This window comes from Polyergus mexicanus, unplaced genomic scaffold, assembly GCF_030449975.1.
Source record: "Polyergus mexicanus isolate NDT 795.1 unplaced genomic scaffold, iyPolMexi1.0 SCAF_7, whole genome shotgun sequence".
Taxonomy (NCBI): domain Eukaryota; kingdom Metazoa; phylum Arthropoda; class Insecta; order Hymenoptera; family Formicidae; genus Polyergus; species Polyergus mexicanus.
Window position 1 is genome coordinate 9,823,744 of NW_027223327.1, and position 19,342 is coordinate 9,843,085.

Here is a 19,342-nt window from a genome sequence, read left to right on the forward strand (position 1 = left end):
TAATTTGAAGATTGCACAAGAATTCACTTTACAATTTTAGTTGCACAAATTTAAACACATAACAATCAACGAAGGATAAATCTTGTTAAATTGATCATTCTTGTTTGTTATAAATACGGATTAGAATTAAAATAATAATTATATAATTAATATTAATATAATTATAATCTCGTAAAAAAAATTGAAAGCGCGAAAAGCATAGCTGCGTAAAAATTCTTCTAGAGGATGAAAAAGATAAAAAATCTTATTAAAAAAATTAATGCAAATATAACATAACTGTATAAGAATATTTTTGTATCTTTTCTTCTATTCTTAATACAATTGTTTAGTCGTATTTTCTTAGATATATGTAAAATGAAATAGTTATCTTAAAGATAAGCACGCAAAAAAGAGGAGAAAACATAGCACAGGTGATAAAACTGAAACAAATAGATGTATAATATGTACAAATTTCAATATATTTAAAAGTTTGTCTTTACTCACACAGAGATATATTCTCTTTTGTATCGATACGCAAAATACAAGTCTTAAAGGTTTTAACCAAATCAAATATTGATTAAAATACTTTATGCGATCCGTAGATAGAGTCTCCATTTTTATATCCACTTAATTTGTTCACTCTTGTTAGATTTAATATCCGATTGTATTTGTAATGTAAGTACAGTATATGGTTTATCACAATATGGCGAATCTAACGATGGATAATAATGTCTGTAGCAAATATATGTTAAACAATAGCCTATTACTGATCCTGCCGCTACGTCTAAAAGAAATTACGTATCAATAAAAATATAGGATTACATTATCTCGACAACAAAATAATTTACCTTGCCAATGATGATGATAATCGCATGTTCTACTTAATGCGATAGTAAGAGCAACGAGAAGCGGCAAAAAGAACATGCACAATTTCCACGATTGTCCTTTTCCTGCCAGACTGAATGTATGTAGTTTTCCAGCTAGATATAAGGAGATGAAACCAAAACTAGCGAACGCAACTAAAAGATAAATTATTTATATAAATATTCTAGTAGAATACTAGAAATGTATGTTATCTTAATGTGTTATTTTTTTCCAAATCAACTGACCCATTTATGCAAATATAGTTATAAAAATCGATTTGTCAAAAGAATATTTATATTTGCAAACGTTACTGCTGATGCAACACTAACTTACACGAGGAATGTCCGCTTGGAAATGACTTCTTTCCATCTCTAATAACAATTGGATCTCCGGTACATTTAAATCCCGGATTTATTTGCCCATCTGGAAAACACCGCCAGAAGAAATCTGGCCTTGGGCGACCTGAAAGTAATGAATAATAAAATAACTGATATTAAAAAATGTATAAATTTTTTTATTTAACATAGATCTATTCAGCTCTCTCTTTCTCTCTCTCTCAAACATTTTGATATCATTACATACCTACTATAAGTTTCAAAATATCTGTAATAAGACCATTAAATCCTAGAGCTAATGTTACAGACAATACTGACTGTTGAAGATCAACTTTATCTTTGTGCATTATAAAAAAAAAACAAATAACAACAATGGGCATCATAAATACAAGAGGCTGAAAAAGAGGAAATTATTTTATTTAATATGCATTATTTACAATATGTGATATCTTTTTTATAAATATATATACCCATAATATTGTGGTTGGAACAAAAGAGTCTGTTCTTGGGTTTCTGTACAACCATAATTCATCTTCATGAATTATTCTCGTAAATGGTTCTGCTTTTTCTAACTCCCTACAAATCATAAAAAATTCAAAATATTCTGCTTCATTAATGATACCATTATAATAAGAAAAGACAAGCAATTGCTTGTGAATTAAAAAATTAAATATGCAATATATATTAAATCTCCATCTTTCAGAAAAATACATTATTAATAATCATATTGATAAAAAAAAATATGTGTTATATTAATAAAAATATTAATAATTCTAAAAATATGTTCTTGTGCTTCTGTGTGAAATAATGATGTAATTATGTAATATAATGTGCATACATTGCACACAGACATTCTTTAATAAATATTAATTAATCTCCTACATAAATACTAAAATTTAATGACACGTCACAGAGTGCTAATTATAGCAGACTAATTGTTTAATTGCACATTCATTAAACGTCAACTTACACGAATAGCACTGCCAGAAAGACACGTAGCAGAACGTCAAACCAAAATCCCGCCGAAAACTTAAGTTTGCGTATGTTAGTCATCTCAATATGTTACACATTTAAACTAAGATCGTACCGATTTCGCTATATAAACAAAGAATATAAATTGTAATATTAAACTTAAACAATTCATAGTGTAATACCGCGGCTCGCGTCGACGCGGAAGTGCAGTTAGATTTAGGACACCCCATAAATGAAACGTCGATACTACATACGTATGCAAGTCGAACGTGATCGATAGTAATCTCGATTATAATCTGTACTTTGTACTTTTCTTCTTTTTCTCAACTTAAAGCTTGAATTTATCTATTTCTTATAATATTTCACGATAATACTCTTGTATTTTTTTATATATCTTACATTATTTATTTTTCTCTTCTCTCACATTTTTATATCGTAAATTATTAAAGAATATATGGATGAACTGGCTGCACTAAGTTCAAAAAAGTGCAGCTAAAGCGAATAAATTCGCAATGGCCACATGTGCTTGCATACATATAAGATATTAATGTAATTTACATCACATTCACATACATAGGCAAAAATCGTTAACGATTACGCGAAAATGGATGCATATATTTGTGTATGCTAATTCTTTTAGTTTTAATTACGTGATACAAAGTGATATTAAATATTTGTCAGTGTATAAGTTTATACGATTGGAATGCTTTAGATCTTTAGAATAAGTGGAATAATCGCGATATTATTGATAAACTGCAGCAAATGGTAGCACACAATCGTTAATTTGATGATTAAAGACATATTTGTTGTCTAACGTGCATAAGTATAGGTTAGTTTTCATGTGTGTGTGTATTCTGTGTATAAAGATCTGTATTTAATTAAATTTATAGAAAAGTGTAAATGTACATACAACACTTTAATATTAATATATATAATTATTTGATGCGATGGTAGTAAGTTTATACTAATCATTTCAGCACACAATATATATCATGAACAATATTCATTTCAAAGAATTTTGTTTTACCAAATATCAGTTATAAATATCAGTTTTTTTTATATTTTAATGTTATACAATAAAATATTTTTGATAGACACAGAAGCATCAATTGTATATGTTTATTTTAGTTCTGTTAGTAAATTTAATATTGGAAATAGGACAACATAATGTTAACATCCGTATCCGCGGCACCATCTACATCCGTGGGCAGTTCTGGCCTACCAAGTCCAAGCACTGACACATTTGATGACAATTCAAATAGAGTAACAGTATATTTACATCAACTCGCTGGAAATTATGAGATGGATATTGATGTAATATTCAAAGATCATTGTTACGCCCGACCCTGGAATTGGAAACCAGAAAACATTTATGTAAAACCTGTAAAAAAGTTATTTTTCTCAAAAAACACTGCAACAAAGTAAGATTATCGATAATATATAAATTAAATTAGTCTTTAAAGTAACACAATATAAAATAATAATTTTTCTACTATTGTAATATATTATTTTTTATATCTTAGTGATAAACATAGAAAGGATGAAGAGATTGATGTGGAAGATATTGGCAGCGAACCATTGATACCACTCTTTGATTTAACTAGAACTCGGCATCTCATGGACGAGTTTCAACGTTTAGCGAGTTTTGCACGACCTGAGAAGGAGGAGGATTGGGAGGAGAATATAAACAAAACTTTATGGTCTTCAGTTCAAAATCGCATATTCAGCAAAGTGACTCGGATATTGAGTTCAGAGAGACTCACGAGATTGGCCAAAGCTAAGAACGCAATGGAGCCCATCTTTCGAAGAACGTCTGTGGATATCGCGGCGAGACGATTTCGGGAGATGTTAGCCTCGACCGGATGGGATTGGAGATTGGCTCAATGGCTGCACAATCTATTGTTCGAGCATCTCCCTCAGGAATACTTGGCAATCTATCTCGATATCTTACAGACTCTGAGACTAAAGATTCCTCAGCTAATCGATAAAATGATTGCCGTACAACCGAATATTAACGCTAGAGGAGGTTCCATTACATGGGAAACACTCGGATCGCTCTTGAAACGATCTTGGGATCCGGTGGCGCCGAGTTTAAATGGAAGTCGACTCGTAAATATGATAATTTAATCATTAATATATATTATATTACATTGCTCAGGTATGTGAAAACAAATAAAATTAATTATAGAAGAAACTGCCTGGAAATCCGATCTTGATAATAGTACCCTCCGGCATTACATCAACTGTTTCTTCTCGTCAACATAAATTGATCACGCAGTTAGGATCGTTAGGCATGGTTGCTACTGTTCATACTCAAATGGGATTGGCAGCTAACAGAATGACCATGATGGTATGCATAGATCAATTAGTTCAGGCTACGAGGGCCAAGATACAAGACGTTAAAAACGACTGTCCTGGTAGACCGATCATACTCGTAGGTTTCAATACTGGTGCGGCACTTGCTTGTCAGGTAATTTTATCTTTTCCTAATTATGTATAACTCTCTCTTCTCATTATTAATGACTTTACTTATTCCATGGTATAGATTGCCCAAATGGAACATATAACTGCTGTTATCTGCATCGGATTTCCTTTCTCGACGGTCGAAGGAAAGCGCGGTACGCCCGACGACATGTTGATGGACATTCGCTGTCCCGTTATGTTTATTATCGGACAAAACGCAACCCTCGTTAGACCAGATGATTTGGAAGATCTCCGAGAGAAGATGCTAGTGGAGACGAGTCTCGTGGTCGTAGGCACGGCCGACGATTATCTCAGAATATCCACGTCCAAAAAGGTACTGGAGGGTATCACGCAGAGCATGGTGGATAGATGCATACTGGATGAAATTGGCGACTTTATCGGTAGCATTCTGCTGCAACCGCATCCGTTACCGTTGCGATCCACGATGCCTGTCTGCGAGAACAAGAATAAAAAAGATTCTCACAAACGAAGAAACTCGACGAGCAGTTCTGTGGAAAGCGAACCTAATTCGCCGACTGTGAAAAAATCTCGGCCGAACACGCCAGTATCTTCAACGCCATCAGTTGCAACGAACGCGACGACAAATTCACCTTCCAAAATTAGTAACTTCAGTACTCAATCTAACCTTATGCAGGTGGGTGGACAACAAACAAATCATACCTCCACTCTGAAACGGAAGCGACCCACGACCAATCAGAAAAATCAATTAACAGAACATCTGAAGACTTCTAAGATTCCTGGACAGGTAATTATTACACAAACGTATATATATATATATATATATATATATATATATATATAATTTAACATATAATTTCATATATATAATTTATTCGATATACTTGATGTGTGTAATACATATTAGCTCAAATATTACTTGGACTTTTGTAAGAGGAAATGTGAGGCATTCTTTAATTAAAATATTTGTAAATATATTGCAATATATTTTGAATATCGCAATATATATATATACACATTATATTCATTATTAAGAGAGTGTGTATATGTACACACACACACACACACACACACTTAATGATGAATTATATATTATTTTTACAGACAAATATTGATGCGGAGAACGGCATAACGCTCAATATAGGTACGTTAGCGAGTCTAGCCCCAATAGGACCAATACGTTTAGCACCCACTACAGTGAATCAATCCGCGACCACTCCCTCCAAAACATCCAAAGCCGCGACCGCAACTGTCAAAGTACCGAAAATCATTTCGAATGTGCCATTGCAAAATATTTCGAAGATGAAAACTATAGTATCCTCCAATAAGTCTTATTCAAATATGATGTCGAATAATAATTATAGACAAGTCAATGTAGCTGACAAGAGTGGAGACGCGAAATTAGTGAACGTTTTCAGTACGGGAAATCAAATTAGAGTTAATACAGCTACCGGAGGTAAGACATGTTATAATTCGTTTAAGTTATCGGTATGTGTATAGGGGATTAATCGAAAATATTATTTACATTCTTTGTTCTCGATTAAATAGCAGGAAGTAGTAAACCTGCCTGTGCGACAACTGGCACGTTGTCGAATCTTTTGCAAAGTGGAAAGAGCTCGATCGCGCTCACGAGTGCATCTTCCGCCCGTATATCATCAGCTTCCAGTATTCTAGTAACGACCACGAATTCATCGACGAGTAACATAACATCGTCCACAACGATTCCTTCAAAAGGTAGATTACTATTATCTAATCAATTATTAAATAATTTATCTGAAACATAGCGATAAATATAGCCTATATGAAATTTACGGATTTATGGCAAATTAAATGACCTGATGTTACAATTTGTGGTTCTATTTAGCATTTTTATACAGTCAAACATTCATATTCTCATCTAGCGCTACTTTTTATTATTTATATATTTATATATTTATGATCACGTGACTATGTTAGAGACAAAATGAGCTAAAGACAAAGCGATATTTTTATTCTGTGCTTCGTTAGAGTATCATTAGAATAAAAATGAAAATTGAATGGAAACTTGGACAAGATTTGATCTTGGCAACTTTATAATACAAAAGACAGTAACTAGCAAATTCGGCACTATATACTTAATAATGCGAGAATAATCAACATGTATTCACTATATTTATAGTCATTAATTTCGAGAATTTATTTTTATTTATATTTTCAAGCACAAATTGTTTTAATCATTAAACCAGTTACTTTAGTACAAATAAGCAGACTTACATTTTTATGATACTTATTTAGTGTGGCATATACATATAATGAATATTGCATACAGTTAATAAATTCACAATTTTTTATAAGTTTATTTATTTTTTTTATTTTTTTATTCTTTTTTTTTGGTCTTTGAGCAAAGTTTATCCATATATATATAACATAGATAACATATTTTTATACTAAATTTTTACACTTGCACATAAAATGGCACAAACTACATAATTTTCGAAATTGCGCGATACATGTAATTCTGGCACATAATAAATTGTATTAAAGAGAATGGACTAAAAATTTTCTCAGTTTCTTATAATATTTAATAATCTAGTATGCAAAACTGTAAAAATTAAAACCAAGCACATGAAAGAAGAAATATTAGAAATTATAATAAATTTGTTATAAAGTTTCTAAAATATTGTGTGATTAAATCTACATAAATATGTATATATATATTTTAAACTATATTAGGAACCACACACACACACACACACACACACACACACACACACACATACATATATATATATATATATATATATATATATATATATATATCTGATTATACTGCTTATAACTTTTTTCTATTAAAATAGAATACTGAATGTAATATTATTGTATATATATTTAAAAAAATGAATTCTTTTAGCATATTAGTCTATTTAGCTATAAGAGAAATATATCACATAACAGTAAATACCAAATTTATAATACAAGCTATTAATTTATAAGCATTTGTTCACTCAATTCACATTCATCGTGATTTTTCCCTATGTAAAACCAAAATATCCTCTTTCCTAAAAGCTGTTTAATGTTAATTTGATAGACTTATTTTATTCGTTAGGAGCTCTCTTCTTTTCTTATTGTATATATATTTTCTTTAATTTTCTAGCTTAAGTAAGTAGAAGTGTTTAACGAAACTATGTGCTTCTATTACTTTCAATGATTTAATTATCTTTAGATAAAAAATTTCAAATACATGGATGGAACTAAGGGGATTTTCAATCTATCTCTTAATCGGTAACGTGAATGTAAATAGTTAGTAAACTTAGACATATATGCACATGATATTATGTCTTACAATGCTATTAATACTTGTGAATGAGCGATAAGCATTGTCATGGATATTTAAGTACATATTAAAAAAGAATATTGTAGATACAATATCAGGTTGCCTTTTATTTTGTATTCAATAAATATTTTTTTATGATATATATATTGTAATTGGAATTTGTTTAAATCCCAACCTTATATTCCCGTCCATTGAATTAGATATTAATTATTAATCAATTTAGATGTGTGTGAGTACAAACAATTGGTTTTGGGACGTTTAATTAATGCCTTTACTTATACATCAGGTTTTGGACAATGACAAGCATTCATAATAGGGCCTAAATATATTTTGTAAAAGAACTGCTTAACACACACTCTCCTTGCTGGAATCTTTCATTTTGAGTAAGATAGAAATCCTCTTAGTTTAAATTTCTTTCTGTCCTTCAACACCTTATTAGCATTAATATTATTGATATTAATTTAAGATTATTAAAATAATATATTATTTCAGCATACAATATTAAATGCACAATTATTTTGAATATATTATAAAATTGTGAAAAATATTTAATACAGATTAAATATTAAAAATAAAAATGTTTTACAATCATATATTCAATATATTGGATGTGTGGAATGTGTTACCTGGCATATAGTGCTGAAAATATCTCCGGAATATTGTTGCATGTTAATAATATATATATAATTTTATATCTTTTTGAGATCTGAAGCAAATACATACATCTATATTTTATAGCAATGGAGGAAATGGGAATGAGCAGTGAGTCTCACTTATTGGAGATATCTAAATCGACACATTTACCACGACAAGAAGCTGCATCCAATAATACTGACAATTCTCATAATACGTCGTCCGGTAACATAGTCATTGTCGAGAATTCTCTTCACAACAGAAACGCGTCCTCATCAGTGATAGTTCCGTTTAACAGCCAAAACTCCGGCAACATTTTGCCTCTATCCAACAAACTAAAGCTCTCTCACAAGTCGATGAAGACGATGCCGAAGATCACGGTTAACGCCAACAATTTACAGAGACTTCAAAAAGGAAAAGTCGTCCAAAGTATTCAAAAGAAGAACATAGTTACAAACGATATAGATGATGATCTGGGAAATATATTAGATATACCGATAATATTCGCCAAGGACGACGATAATTTAAACAACATTGACAAGATACCGATGGTAACGCAAGCGACGCCGATTAAGGAGCCTCAGGAGAGGCCCAAATTAAGTAGCACCACCAAAGTGGTCCTAATTAGCAATAAGCAAGATAAGCAGATACCAAATAAACCCGTTATATGTCCCAATATGCAAAATTTAAATCAGCTGATACTGCAGGCGCGATCCCAAAACAGTGGCCTCTCGATGAAGAACAGAGTGCCGATAGAAAATCGACTGGTGCAACCTACTGTAAAGTATACCAAGATCATTCTGGCAAAGAGAAGTTCGCAGCCTATTCAGAACGAGAAAGGCGAACAACATATGATTGCGACAAAGATTGCGGAAAACGTAAATGCACCTAAAATCCTGACCTTTGAGAAAAATGAACACAGATATGTACAAGCACAACCTTCCAAAGTATCGATAAATCATGATGATTCTCTGACGGAAAATGTACTCGAGATCGAAGATGCTATTAAGACCAATATCATCGAACGCAAATATGTGTCTACAATCGACTCGATGTCATCTGTAACTCTCGATGATGACGACTGCGATATTTTGAATGACACGAAACTGGAGCACGAGAAAGAATACAATTCGGAACAATCTATTTTCGACAATGCTAACGAAATACAAATATAAAATATATAAGTTTCATAAGATATATATGACATTAGTTCTTGATGATATATTGTGCAATACGCAAGAAGGCAACCAGAAAAGATATTATTTTAAAGGATCGGTATTAATCCCGTGTGTGTGTGCTTGTGTATGCGTGCGTGTATTACTTATAATTATTAATACATACATACATACGTGTGTGTGTGTGTGTGTGTGCGCGCGCGCGCGCGTGTGCGCGTGATAAAAAATATATATCAATTATAATAGTATTTATAATATATTAATACTATAATATTAATAAATTATTCATTATTATATAGATCACATACCGACCTCTAAGCTTTAATAGAAATAATTAATATGTACTTTATTGTGTAATTATTGTATAATTTATTTATACAATGAAATTATATAATGCAATCTATCCTAAGGTTTCATGTATGATATTTTATGTATTATGTAATGTAAGAGATGCATGTGCTTATATAGATTCAAAAACTTAAAAAGTTTATTTATTAATTTAATTGTGTGTGTGTTGTGTATATATAAATGCCTAATAGTATTATAAAATTCTTCCACATGCACGCGCGCGCGCGCGCGCGCACACACACACACACACACACATATATATATGTATGATATTCGCGTTACTTCCTGAATTAACCAAAGAATTCAAAAGATGAAAAATAAGCGATATCAAATTATAGGAAAACACTGCTATTTCATAAATTGTATATCCCTAGAATGTGCCAATTTCTTTTATTTAATATTTCTTTTACATAGCTGTTTCTTTTTGTATATGTCTATGAAAAAAATAAAAAGCAATTGTGTAAAAAGTGTAGAAAAATGAGTATCTAATTAATTTATTAGCTGCTTTAAATGTTATATGGAACCATAATTCTAAAAACTAAAAATCTGACTTTTGAAAAATCTGTTAAAATTCTATTATTAAAACATTGAAAATGTTATGATATCAAGGGACCAGTAAAGACGTCTCACAGCCATAGAATATAACACTTTCTAAGATCATAGATTAGTATTTGTATTTAAAATATAAAAGATTACACTGGATGACATATATAGATGAATTACATTTAAATAAAAATAATATAAATTTGCAGTTACCTATATCTCAGTCCCTAATAGAGCGTCCCCATTTTGCGACATAAACATCATATACATCTTTTTGCTTAATTCGGGACCGATTTTACGTACAGCTGTGAGAGGTCCCACCGCTCTTCTAATCTATAGAGAGAACGAGATTTTAGCAGATTTATTATGTTATTAAATTGTGAGTAATGTAATTATATTATCTCTTTATTAAAGTATTATGGCTTATATAAATAAATTTCATATGAATTTCATCATGTGTAAAGTAAAATTAAATTATTTGTATGTATGATGATAATTAAAGATAGGAAATAGATATCATCTGTATGATATAGAGAGAAAAAAAATTAAAATATATGTCTAATATAATATTATTATTTTACATATTAATTTGCTTATATGATTAAAACTTACCGGTATGTCTTTCAATAAATTCATACCTTCATCGAGCGTACAATTTTTATAAGCCTAGAGAGAAAAAAAAAAAGGAATTGTATTTAAGTTATATATTTACTAGAGTACTAGACTACGAATAAACTTTTTTTTTTTCAACAATATACTAGAATAAAATATTAATTGCAAGATTTAATAATACCTTGATCAGTTGCACTGGACTAGGATAAAGCGCACATATTGCTTCTGACATTTCCAAGCTACTTAAGTTAAATTGGCACAACTGCTGCTGCCACAATCTTTTCAATCCATTTCCATCTTTGTCTACACGCACAGTGTTCTTATTATCTCCCATAACATACCAGTCAAATTTATCTTCCTGACTTTCTCTCTTCTGCAGTTTATATGGTATTTCCGAAATAGACTTTGTATACTGGTACACCATTAAACCTAGATCCTGTGCATTCTCGATTAATCTGCTGCTACATTTGACTACTATCTGAACTTCGGTCAGACACATCTCCAGCTGCTGTCTCGATATAATCGGTAACGTTTCAAACTGCTCCTTACTTTTCTTGTTGAATCTCGATCCTTTACTTTTAGAACTCTGATCCATTTTCTGTTTCTTTCGATACGTGAAATACTCTTCCATGCCAAAGATAACCAGAGTCATATTGTAATTTGATATCAGGGATTTATTGTGCGCGATGGAAGCGCAGAAAGTACCTTCCGCCACGTGTTTTACTGCTTCGTAATTGCTCCAAATTACAATAACGTATTCTTCCGTTTGTATACATTTGTTTGTATGCACTTCATTATCTTCACCGACATAGTTCTCTTCGATGTTTCTCTGCCATGAAATACTGTTCGGAATTAACTCAGTAGTTACGTTAATTTTAATATCAGCACTTTGCAATACGTTTTCAATTTCTGTACGAAAAGCATCGATATTTCGATCAAGATTAACTTTCATAAATTTCAAGCATTCCCCGGGCTTTATATCTTTAGATTTTTTTTTCTCGACCGCCTTCAACGCCTTCTCTCTCGCCCGCTCTTGCTGACGTTTCAATCTTTCCTCCTTCAACGTCATCTTATTTTTTTTAGGTGCAGTCGTTTTTCGCGAAGTCTTTTTAATCTGATTATCTTCTGAGTCGTGACAATCAGACACGGTATGTTCCATGGATGATCCAAGATACTTGTCAGCATTGAAATTAGGAAGATCCTCTTCGCTTTGCGACGCCGAATTTTCTGTAATATCGCGACAGAACGGTACCTCCGGAAAATCGAAGACACTTGTAATATTGAAACGATGTTCTTCGTCAATTTCAAATCCATTCCCGTTGCATTTATCAATAACAGGCGACGCGGGTTCGTCCGAATCACTTAGCACGATCACACTCGACATTCTTCTTCTTCTTCTTCTTCTTCCACTTTCCTGTATGCACGTGACTTTGGATCTCAATTATTTGAAAGTCAGATTGAATCGAATTTGGCTTAACCATACGTAACATTCGCGAGAGAAACTTTTTCAAATAACGACGTGTGTTTTCGTTTCAATTCGATAACCATCAACACTTGCTACGTACATCAGTTGTTGCTGTCGCACATGCTCCTCAATCCAACCTAACCCAATCCAACCTTCCTTTACATTTTATATTGAAAGGTATGTTCGTGTTATTTTTGTACTCATTTTCAAATTTTTTGCTTTCTCTCTTTCCATTTTCCCAAAATATCCGAATATATATTATACTAATCGTAAATTATTAATTTTATTAATTTTATTACTTTTATTAGTTATTATATATTTTTCACTAGTGTGAATCGAGATCCTCGAGATATCGAGATCGTCGATGTAACGCGATTAATTATACAGTAATCAAAAAGGCGCGCTGGGCGAAGTGTAGAACGAGAAATGAAAACGTTCGAAAACTGACAAACGAAATTTCACTTTGCTCGAGAACGAAAGAATTTCTTCTTTTTCCCGTCCTTTAACAATACAATATAATAGAGGCAGCTAATGAAAGCGAGTTGTAAATAGGTGTTTCATATCCTGTATAATTTCGAAGCGAAACAGAGCGGATACATAATAGGTTATACTGTACGAAAACTGTACGTGCACAGTGAATAAGTTATCGCATTCGAAATGATTAAACTCAAGAGTGACGTGTATCAAAAGTGTTATATTTTTATCTTTTTAGATTGTCGCTCATCGAAGTGCGAAATCAGTTATATTATCCTTTAGAATGGATCCATCTTCGTGCGATTCGTCAGTGGAAATAAATATAGAAAATGAGGACGACGAACTGTTCGACACAATTATATGTATGAATAATAAAGACATCTTCGAATCGAAACAGAATGGTACGAAGAAAGAAGATGATTTAGACAATAATACTTGGGATGAAGATGTAATAAATGCAAAAGTTTACGAGAACGCGCAAAACTATGAAGACTGGAATGCACAAAGTGACGATACTCGAACGGAGCATAAAAAAAGTAAGGACAACATTAGGTATATAGAGTACAAAGATAATGTAAAGAATAAGCCGGAGAATTCGCATATGCTGCGCAAGAGAGCGAGGCAAGACAGTATGGATAATGAAGATGCTAAGGTATCTCGTACCAGACGTTATTCTACTGACTCGAGCTCGACCACGAATTCGTCAGAGAATGGTAAAAAGCACATAGAGTTCGAGACAGATCCAATTGTATTAGCGCGCAGGCAAAAGGAAATAGATTATGGCAAAAACACTATCGGATATGATAGATACATTCAGCTGGTCCCTAAGTGAGTGCTGTGATACAATTTCCATTTCTATTTAGATAGCTTAGGACAAGTTAAATTCAAGATTAAAAAAGGAAAGAATCTATTCTGTGATTTATTGTATTTCATGTCGAACAAAATATTATGATATATATTTATTTTTGTTTCAGAGAGAATCGTACACGGGAACATCCAAGGACACCACCAAAATATATAAAATACAGCAGGAGAGGCTGGGATGGTATGGTGAAATTGTGGCGAAAACAACTACACTCTTGGGATCCTCCTCAAGAAAATGACAAGGCTGATTAAAACACTAAAGTCATTTCAACAAAATACTGCCAATCATTTCTTTAATTTATATTGCAATTGCATTATTTTTTTAAATTTCCTTATGCTGTTTGTTCAGCACATATCGCTTCTAGATTGTTTAAAACAACTTACAATATATTTTTTGTGTTAATATAAATAATTATATAATGATTAAATAATGTAGAAATTATACAAAACAATATTTTTATGTTTCCATTTACATATGTGATTTTGTTTCATAGCATTTTGATATTGTATATCAATAATATATGTATATTAATGTCTTTTGGAGCAATGTTTACAAATTTCCATCGCCACATGACCAAGTTGAATTCATACAAATATCAATGAATTATACAAATTAGAAATATTTGCCAACTAAAAATTGTGCAATGTTTTATATACAGTTTTGGTGCAAGATATGGAGACAGTATAATAATATACATGATATATAAACTTATCCTTATCTAATAAAAAAATCTCACTAAAAAACGAATTTCATATTTTGTTAAAATAATTCAGATATCTTTTATTTAGATAAATTAAAGGACAAATTTATAATGAATATATTATGTATTTCATGTTTTTATATAAATCTTATTAGATAATTATTAAATATATTATTCTATTCTGATTCTACTTTATATGTGTTTTCTGTTTTATTAAATATCAAAAATTAATTTTAACAAAATATTTACTTTAATTTGAATGCTTCAAGTCTTTCTAAAATGGCATTCAATTTCTGATTAGTACTAACTTCCATCTCATCTATTCTTTCCATCAATTTATTTTCCATATCATAGAATTTATTATCAATATAGGTTATAATATCTATGTCAGATTTTTTACTATCTTCACCACAGTTTGAATAGTCTTTTTTATTGACTTGTCTTACATTTTTGCTTTTGAAAGAATTTAGCTTTTCTTGCTCACTTCTATGATTTGAACATTCTTTTTTACTACCTCCTCTTCCATTCATACTTTTATATCCAAGATACTCTGAGTTCAAAGCAAGAGTTTTCAAATTTTCCTCATCATTATTCACAATTTTTTGTTTATTATAATATCCAAGCATTCTTATTGCCATTTCAGCTTCCTGATTCATATTGCCATTGCTGTTATTAGGGAAAGTCCGAATAAAGTCTTTATAATCAAAGATACCTGGTTTCGCTTCTTTTATAGACTCTATTTTACTATTCATGCAAGTTGCAATATCCATATCTGATTTCTTATAATCTTCTTCACAATTTGAACGTTCGTTTTCATTGTCTCTTTTTTCAATTTCACTTTTACATTTGATAGAATTTGATTTTTCGTAACTATCCTCACAGTTTAAACAATCTTTTTCATTGTCTCTTCTAATTCCATTTTTACATTCGGAATACTCAGAATTTGAAGCAAGATTTTCCAAATTTTTCTGTCGAAACTGTGTCTTATTCACAATTTCTTGTTTATCATAATAGCCAAGTAGTTTCATTGCCATTTCAGCCCCCTGACTCACTTTGCCGTTGCGATTACTAAGAAAAGTCTGAATAATATCAGGGTTGAAGGAATTGGGTTTTGCCTCTTTTATAGAGTTTATCAAAAACAATTTTATACCATATATCCATATGCTAGAGCTTTTATTTTTTGTTCTGGTAAACTAAAGCAGAAACAAAATTATTACAGCAAATGTTGAAACCAAATATTTATGTATAAATTATATATATATTATATATATATATATACATATATAATCATTATACCTTAATACCAGCTTCTGTTGTAGGAGGTTGTATCGTTGTTTCTCCAAGAAAAACAATATTTTCTTCATATTCATCTATAAACTCGGCGAGTATCGTTGTTTCATATTCTCCATATTGTTTGAAGATTTCTAGAACATTGCCCTCGGAAACAATAGCAATGCGTGCTATTTTCTGACAGTTTGTTACTTTGATGTCCAACATACATGGTTCAAAATTTGATGATTGCAGAGCAATACAGGTATCCAAAAAAGCTACATCTTCACAGTTTATTCTGCAAACATTTTTATATATAAATGATTTAAATATTATTTCTGTTATTTTAAAAGTCCATTGCGTGATGAAAATATATATAAATTTGTCTTTTCTAATTCGTTCACTTACTTTGCAGGTGCATGCTGTAACAATGCGGTGGTGATAACATCATTGAATTGCTTATTATTAGTAATCTGCCAATTGCACGAAACTAGTATGGAGTTCTCGCAACGCTTTGTGGACAGAGAAGCGTGTGCTTCGCTGGTATCTTTAGCATTTATTATCTCCATAATTACGATATACGTCGAAGGATCGAAAAAATGTATAATCAATGGTCAATTTTTTATGAACGAAGCGACTATATTTTGCGATGTCGCGAATCTGTTTGCGATTATCCACATTCTCTCTCACGGAATCTCTACTGTCACATCACGCTACATGTCACTCAATAACAGAAGTTCAAAAAATATCCAGTGTATACATATTTCTGTAAATTAATTTACGCGATATTTATTACGTTCACCACAGATATAGACGTTATTTTATGTTACACTGTCAACGGTTTGAAGAACCATGCGCTGAACACCTTTCTTCCAACAAAACACACGGAACGCTGAACACAAATGTCAAACAGTACAGGTTATAACAAAATTTTTTATTGACGTGCGTATGATCGAAGCGTAAAGATTCTTACAAATAAGAAATGCAATAATTTTTATCGCTATGATTGTTATAAGTGTAATATCTCTGAGATGTAATATTTCTCGTTTATATATATAAAATTCATGATTATAGGTTATACTTCAAACACTATGTTGCATTAGAAGCTATAGCGATCAATGACGATCTTATTCCATAGACATATAAATTTATAGATGCTATGCCTTATTCAAACCTTTAATGCCGGATTCTGATTGCGACTGGTACCCAATAGGAGAGTTTGGCTAGCAATATTTTATGCAATTGGAGATCTTTAGAAACCAATTTGTCTGATTGGATATTGTATGATGACGTATCACAGCCATAAGAGTGATTTAAAAGAGACTTGACTTTTCTTGAGAAACAGGAGTGGGAAGAATCAAACAGCTGAGCACGAGCATCGAATAGTGTACGCATCGTTCTCAAGAATTATCTCTTTTTACGCGGTGTCGCGATTTCACAGAAAACATGTCGAAATACAAGATTGTTATGGTTCGTCATGGCGAGAGCGAGTGGAATAAGTTGAACCTCTTTTGCGGATGGTACGACGCTAATCTATCAGACAAAGGTATATAAATCTCGCCCGGTTGATCCGTCATTTTCAAGGGCAAAAGGTCGCGCGATTTTATGAGCTTCTGCTTTTGAATGGATTTGAATTAATGACATTGTGATCGTATATCTCTTGAAATCTTTTATATTCAATGACGTAAAAAAACTCTGTCAAGATTAGTAGTAAAAAAACTTTTATATATACACACACAGACGCATAAATATACATATGAAGAACTGTTCCTACATTTGGAACTTTTTGCAGGTAAAAGTGAAGCTGTGTCCGCGGGAAAAGCTCTCAAAGATGCAGGCTACACATTCGATATGGCTCATACATCGGTGCTCACGAGAGCTCAGGAAACCCTCAAGGCAATCCTGAAGGAGATCAGCCAGGAAAATCTGCCTGTCCATAAGACGTGGCGGTTAAACGAGCGACACTACGGTGGTCTTACCGGCATGAACAAGGCGGAGACAGCCGCCAAGTATGGTGAGGAACAAGTGCAGATCTGGCGGAGATCGTTTGACGTACCACCGCCACCGATGGAATCAGATCACAAGTATTACGACACGATAGTGAAGGATCCGCGTTACGCTGATGGTCCTAAACCCGAGGAATTCCCCAAGTTCGAGTCCCTCAAGTTAACAATTGAGAGAACATTACCTTATTGGAATGAGACAATTATTCCCCAGTTGAAGGAGGGCAAGAGGATCATAATAGCGGCCCATGGAAATAGCTTACGCGGCATAGTAAAACACCTCGATCGTAAGAAACTTTGCTTATGTAATTGATTTATTGGTGTCAATGTAATTATATCAATCTGTGAGTGTGATCTTTTATTTTTAGAAATGACCAATGATCAAATCATGGGATTGAACCTACCGACTGGTATTCCATTCGTGTACGAATTGGATGAAAATTTCAAGCCCGTCGTTTCTATGAAATTCTTGGGTGACGAAGAAACCGTTAAGGCAGCGATGGCTGCAGTTGCCGCGCAAGGGAAGGCTAAATAAATTATTAAAATGAGAAACATCTATATATCAATCTGTGAAGAACATACCTGTTACATGTCTGTTAAAAGTATTTATGTATTAATATATCTCTTAAAAGTATTAATATCAATTAACCTTTAGATCTTTTCGTGACAAAATAAAGCTGAAAAAAGAATGATAGATGCATTCTTGAAAAAGCAATTCTCCATTGTGTAGGAAAAGAAAATTATATATAATAAAATAGTAAAACTTTTGAGAGAGTTTGTTGTTTTTTGGATCTGTAGATCTATCTATATCTTCTTACTTGATGAAATATTCATCACATAATAAACTAGACTATTAAACATTAAATACTTGTAATTAAATAAGATTCCTGTTTTTTTTTATGATGTATTTAGAAATGTTAAATACTTATCATTTAAAAAAGATGTAACTTAATACATCTGTTTAAAATGAAAGGGGGTTTCGCTTAGTTGTTAATTCTCTTACTCCGTGAGCAAATAATTATAACATATATATATATATATTTACGAAAATAGAATATTTTATAAAATATTTTATATAGATAAGAGGAATATATTTTTTCATATATTTATACATATGTAAAGCTACACTCGACGTTGATTTGTCAGTTCTAAAAGTAAAAGCCAATCACATTCGATTGCTACTAACATAAGCGATTTGTTCTACTGGAGCCAATTTCCAATTGAAATGATATGAATGCTTGGTTTTCCTTCATCTCTATTTTCTGTTGGCCACCCTGCTAATTTTAATCGTCGATTCATCTAATTGGATACCGGACTTGGTAAAATTGGTTCTGAACGCGCCTTGTCGGC

General features: G+C 31.9%; 6 protein-coding genes across 11 annotated transcripts; 3 read left to right on the top strand and 3 right to left on the bottom strand.

The window, feature by feature from the left end:
• Positions 1-452: 452 nt before the first annotated feature.
• Positions 453-2,397, bottom strand: LOC138934485 (phospholipid phosphatase 5). Its single transcript, XM_070298276.1, has 6 exons — positions 2,149-2,397; positions 1,649-1,754; positions 1,426-1,573; positions 1,177-1,305; positions 828-998; positions 453-763 (listed from the first exon to the last, which is right to left on the bottom strand). Exons 1-6 carry the CDS (start codon positions 2,229-2,231, stop codon positions 597-599), a joined length of 804 nt encoding a protein of 267 aa, XP_070154377.1. The 5' UTR covers positions 2,232-2,397; the 3' UTR covers positions 453-596.
• On the bottom strand, positions 2,211-12,854 carry Mms4 (Methyl methanesulfonate sensitivity 4). 4 transcript variants are annotated; one of them, XM_070298273.1, is made up of 4 exons: positions 11,398-12,853; positions 11,217-11,270; positions 10,818-10,937; positions 2,250-2,273 (listed from the first exon to the last, which is right to left on the bottom strand). In XM_070298273.1, the coding sequence occupies exons 1-3, from the start codon at positions 12,598-12,600 to the stop codon at positions 10,818-10,820; spliced, it is 1,377 nt and encodes a 458-aa protein (XP_070154374.1). In that variant the 5' UTR covers positions 12,601-12,853; the 3' UTR covers positions 2,250-2,273. The 4 variants fall into 4 exon arrangements, with proteins under 4 accessions (XP_070154376.1, XP_070154374.1, XP_070154373.1 ...); XM_070298272.1 differs by lacking the exon at positions 2,250-2,273 and adding an exon at positions 3,136-3,496; XM_070298274.1 differs by lacking the exon at positions 2,250-2,273 and adding an exon at positions 10,478-10,495.
• Positions 2,750-10,437, top strand: Rcd1 (Reduction in Cnn dots 1). 2 transcript variants are annotated; one of them, XM_070298270.1, is made up of 8 exons: positions 2,750-2,979; positions 3,279-3,571; positions 3,674-4,259; positions 4,339-4,620; positions 4,696-5,379; positions 5,697-6,048; positions 6,141-6,326; positions 8,644-10,437. In XM_070298270.1, the coding sequence occupies exons 2-8, from the start codon at positions 3,318-3,320 to the stop codon at positions 9,711-9,713; spliced, it is 3,414 nt and encodes a 1,137-aa protein (XP_070154371.1). In that variant the 5' UTR covers positions 2,750-2,979; positions 3,279-3,317; the 3' UTR covers positions 9,714-10,437. The 2 variants fall into 2 exon arrangements, with proteins under 2 accessions (XP_070154371.1, XP_070154372.1); XM_070298271.1 differs by lacking the exon at positions 2,750-2,979 and having other exon boundaries at positions 3,228-3,571; positions 4,342-4,620.
• A 234-nt stretch (positions 12,855-13,088) lies between the features above and the next one.
• Positions 13,089-14,763, top strand: Slbp (Stem-loop binding protein). 2 transcript variants are annotated; one of them, XM_070298736.1, is made up of 3 exons: positions 13,089-13,304; positions 13,394-13,983; positions 14,130-14,763. In XM_070298736.1, exons 2-3 carry the CDS (start codon positions 13,439-13,441, stop codon positions 14,269-14,271), a joined length of 687 nt encoding a protein of 228 aa, XP_070154837.1. In that variant the 5' UTR covers positions 13,089-13,304; positions 13,394-13,438; the 3' UTR covers positions 14,272-14,763. The 2 variants fall into 2 exon arrangements, with proteins under 2 accessions (XP_070154837.1, XP_070154838.1); XM_070298737.1 differs by lacking the exon at positions 13,089-13,304 and having other exon boundaries at positions 13,324-13,983.
• Positions 14,130-17,097, bottom strand: LOC138934713 (putative uncharacterized protein DDB_G0293878). The gene is made up of 3 exons (XM_070298734.1): positions 16,398-17,097; positions 16,017-16,287; positions 14,130-15,913 (listed from the first exon to the last, which is right to left on the bottom strand). Exons 1-3 carry the CDS (start codon positions 16,556-16,558, stop codon positions 14,966-14,968), a joined length of 1,380 nt encoding a protein of 459 aa, XP_070154835.1. The 5' UTR covers positions 16,559-17,097; the 3' UTR covers positions 14,130-14,965.
• A 220-nt stretch (positions 17,098-17,317) lies between these two features.
• Pglym78 (phosphoglyceromutase 78) lies at positions 17,318-18,739 on the top strand. Its single transcript, XM_070298735.1, has 3 exons — positions 17,318-17,535; positions 17,782-18,279; positions 18,361-18,739. The coding sequence occupies exons 1-3, from the start codon at positions 17,436-17,438 to the stop codon at positions 18,525-18,527; spliced, it is 765 nt and encodes a 254-aa protein (XP_070154836.1). The 5' UTR covers positions 17,318-17,435; the 3' UTR covers positions 18,528-18,739.
• Positions 18,740-19,342: the final 603 nt, after the last annotated feature.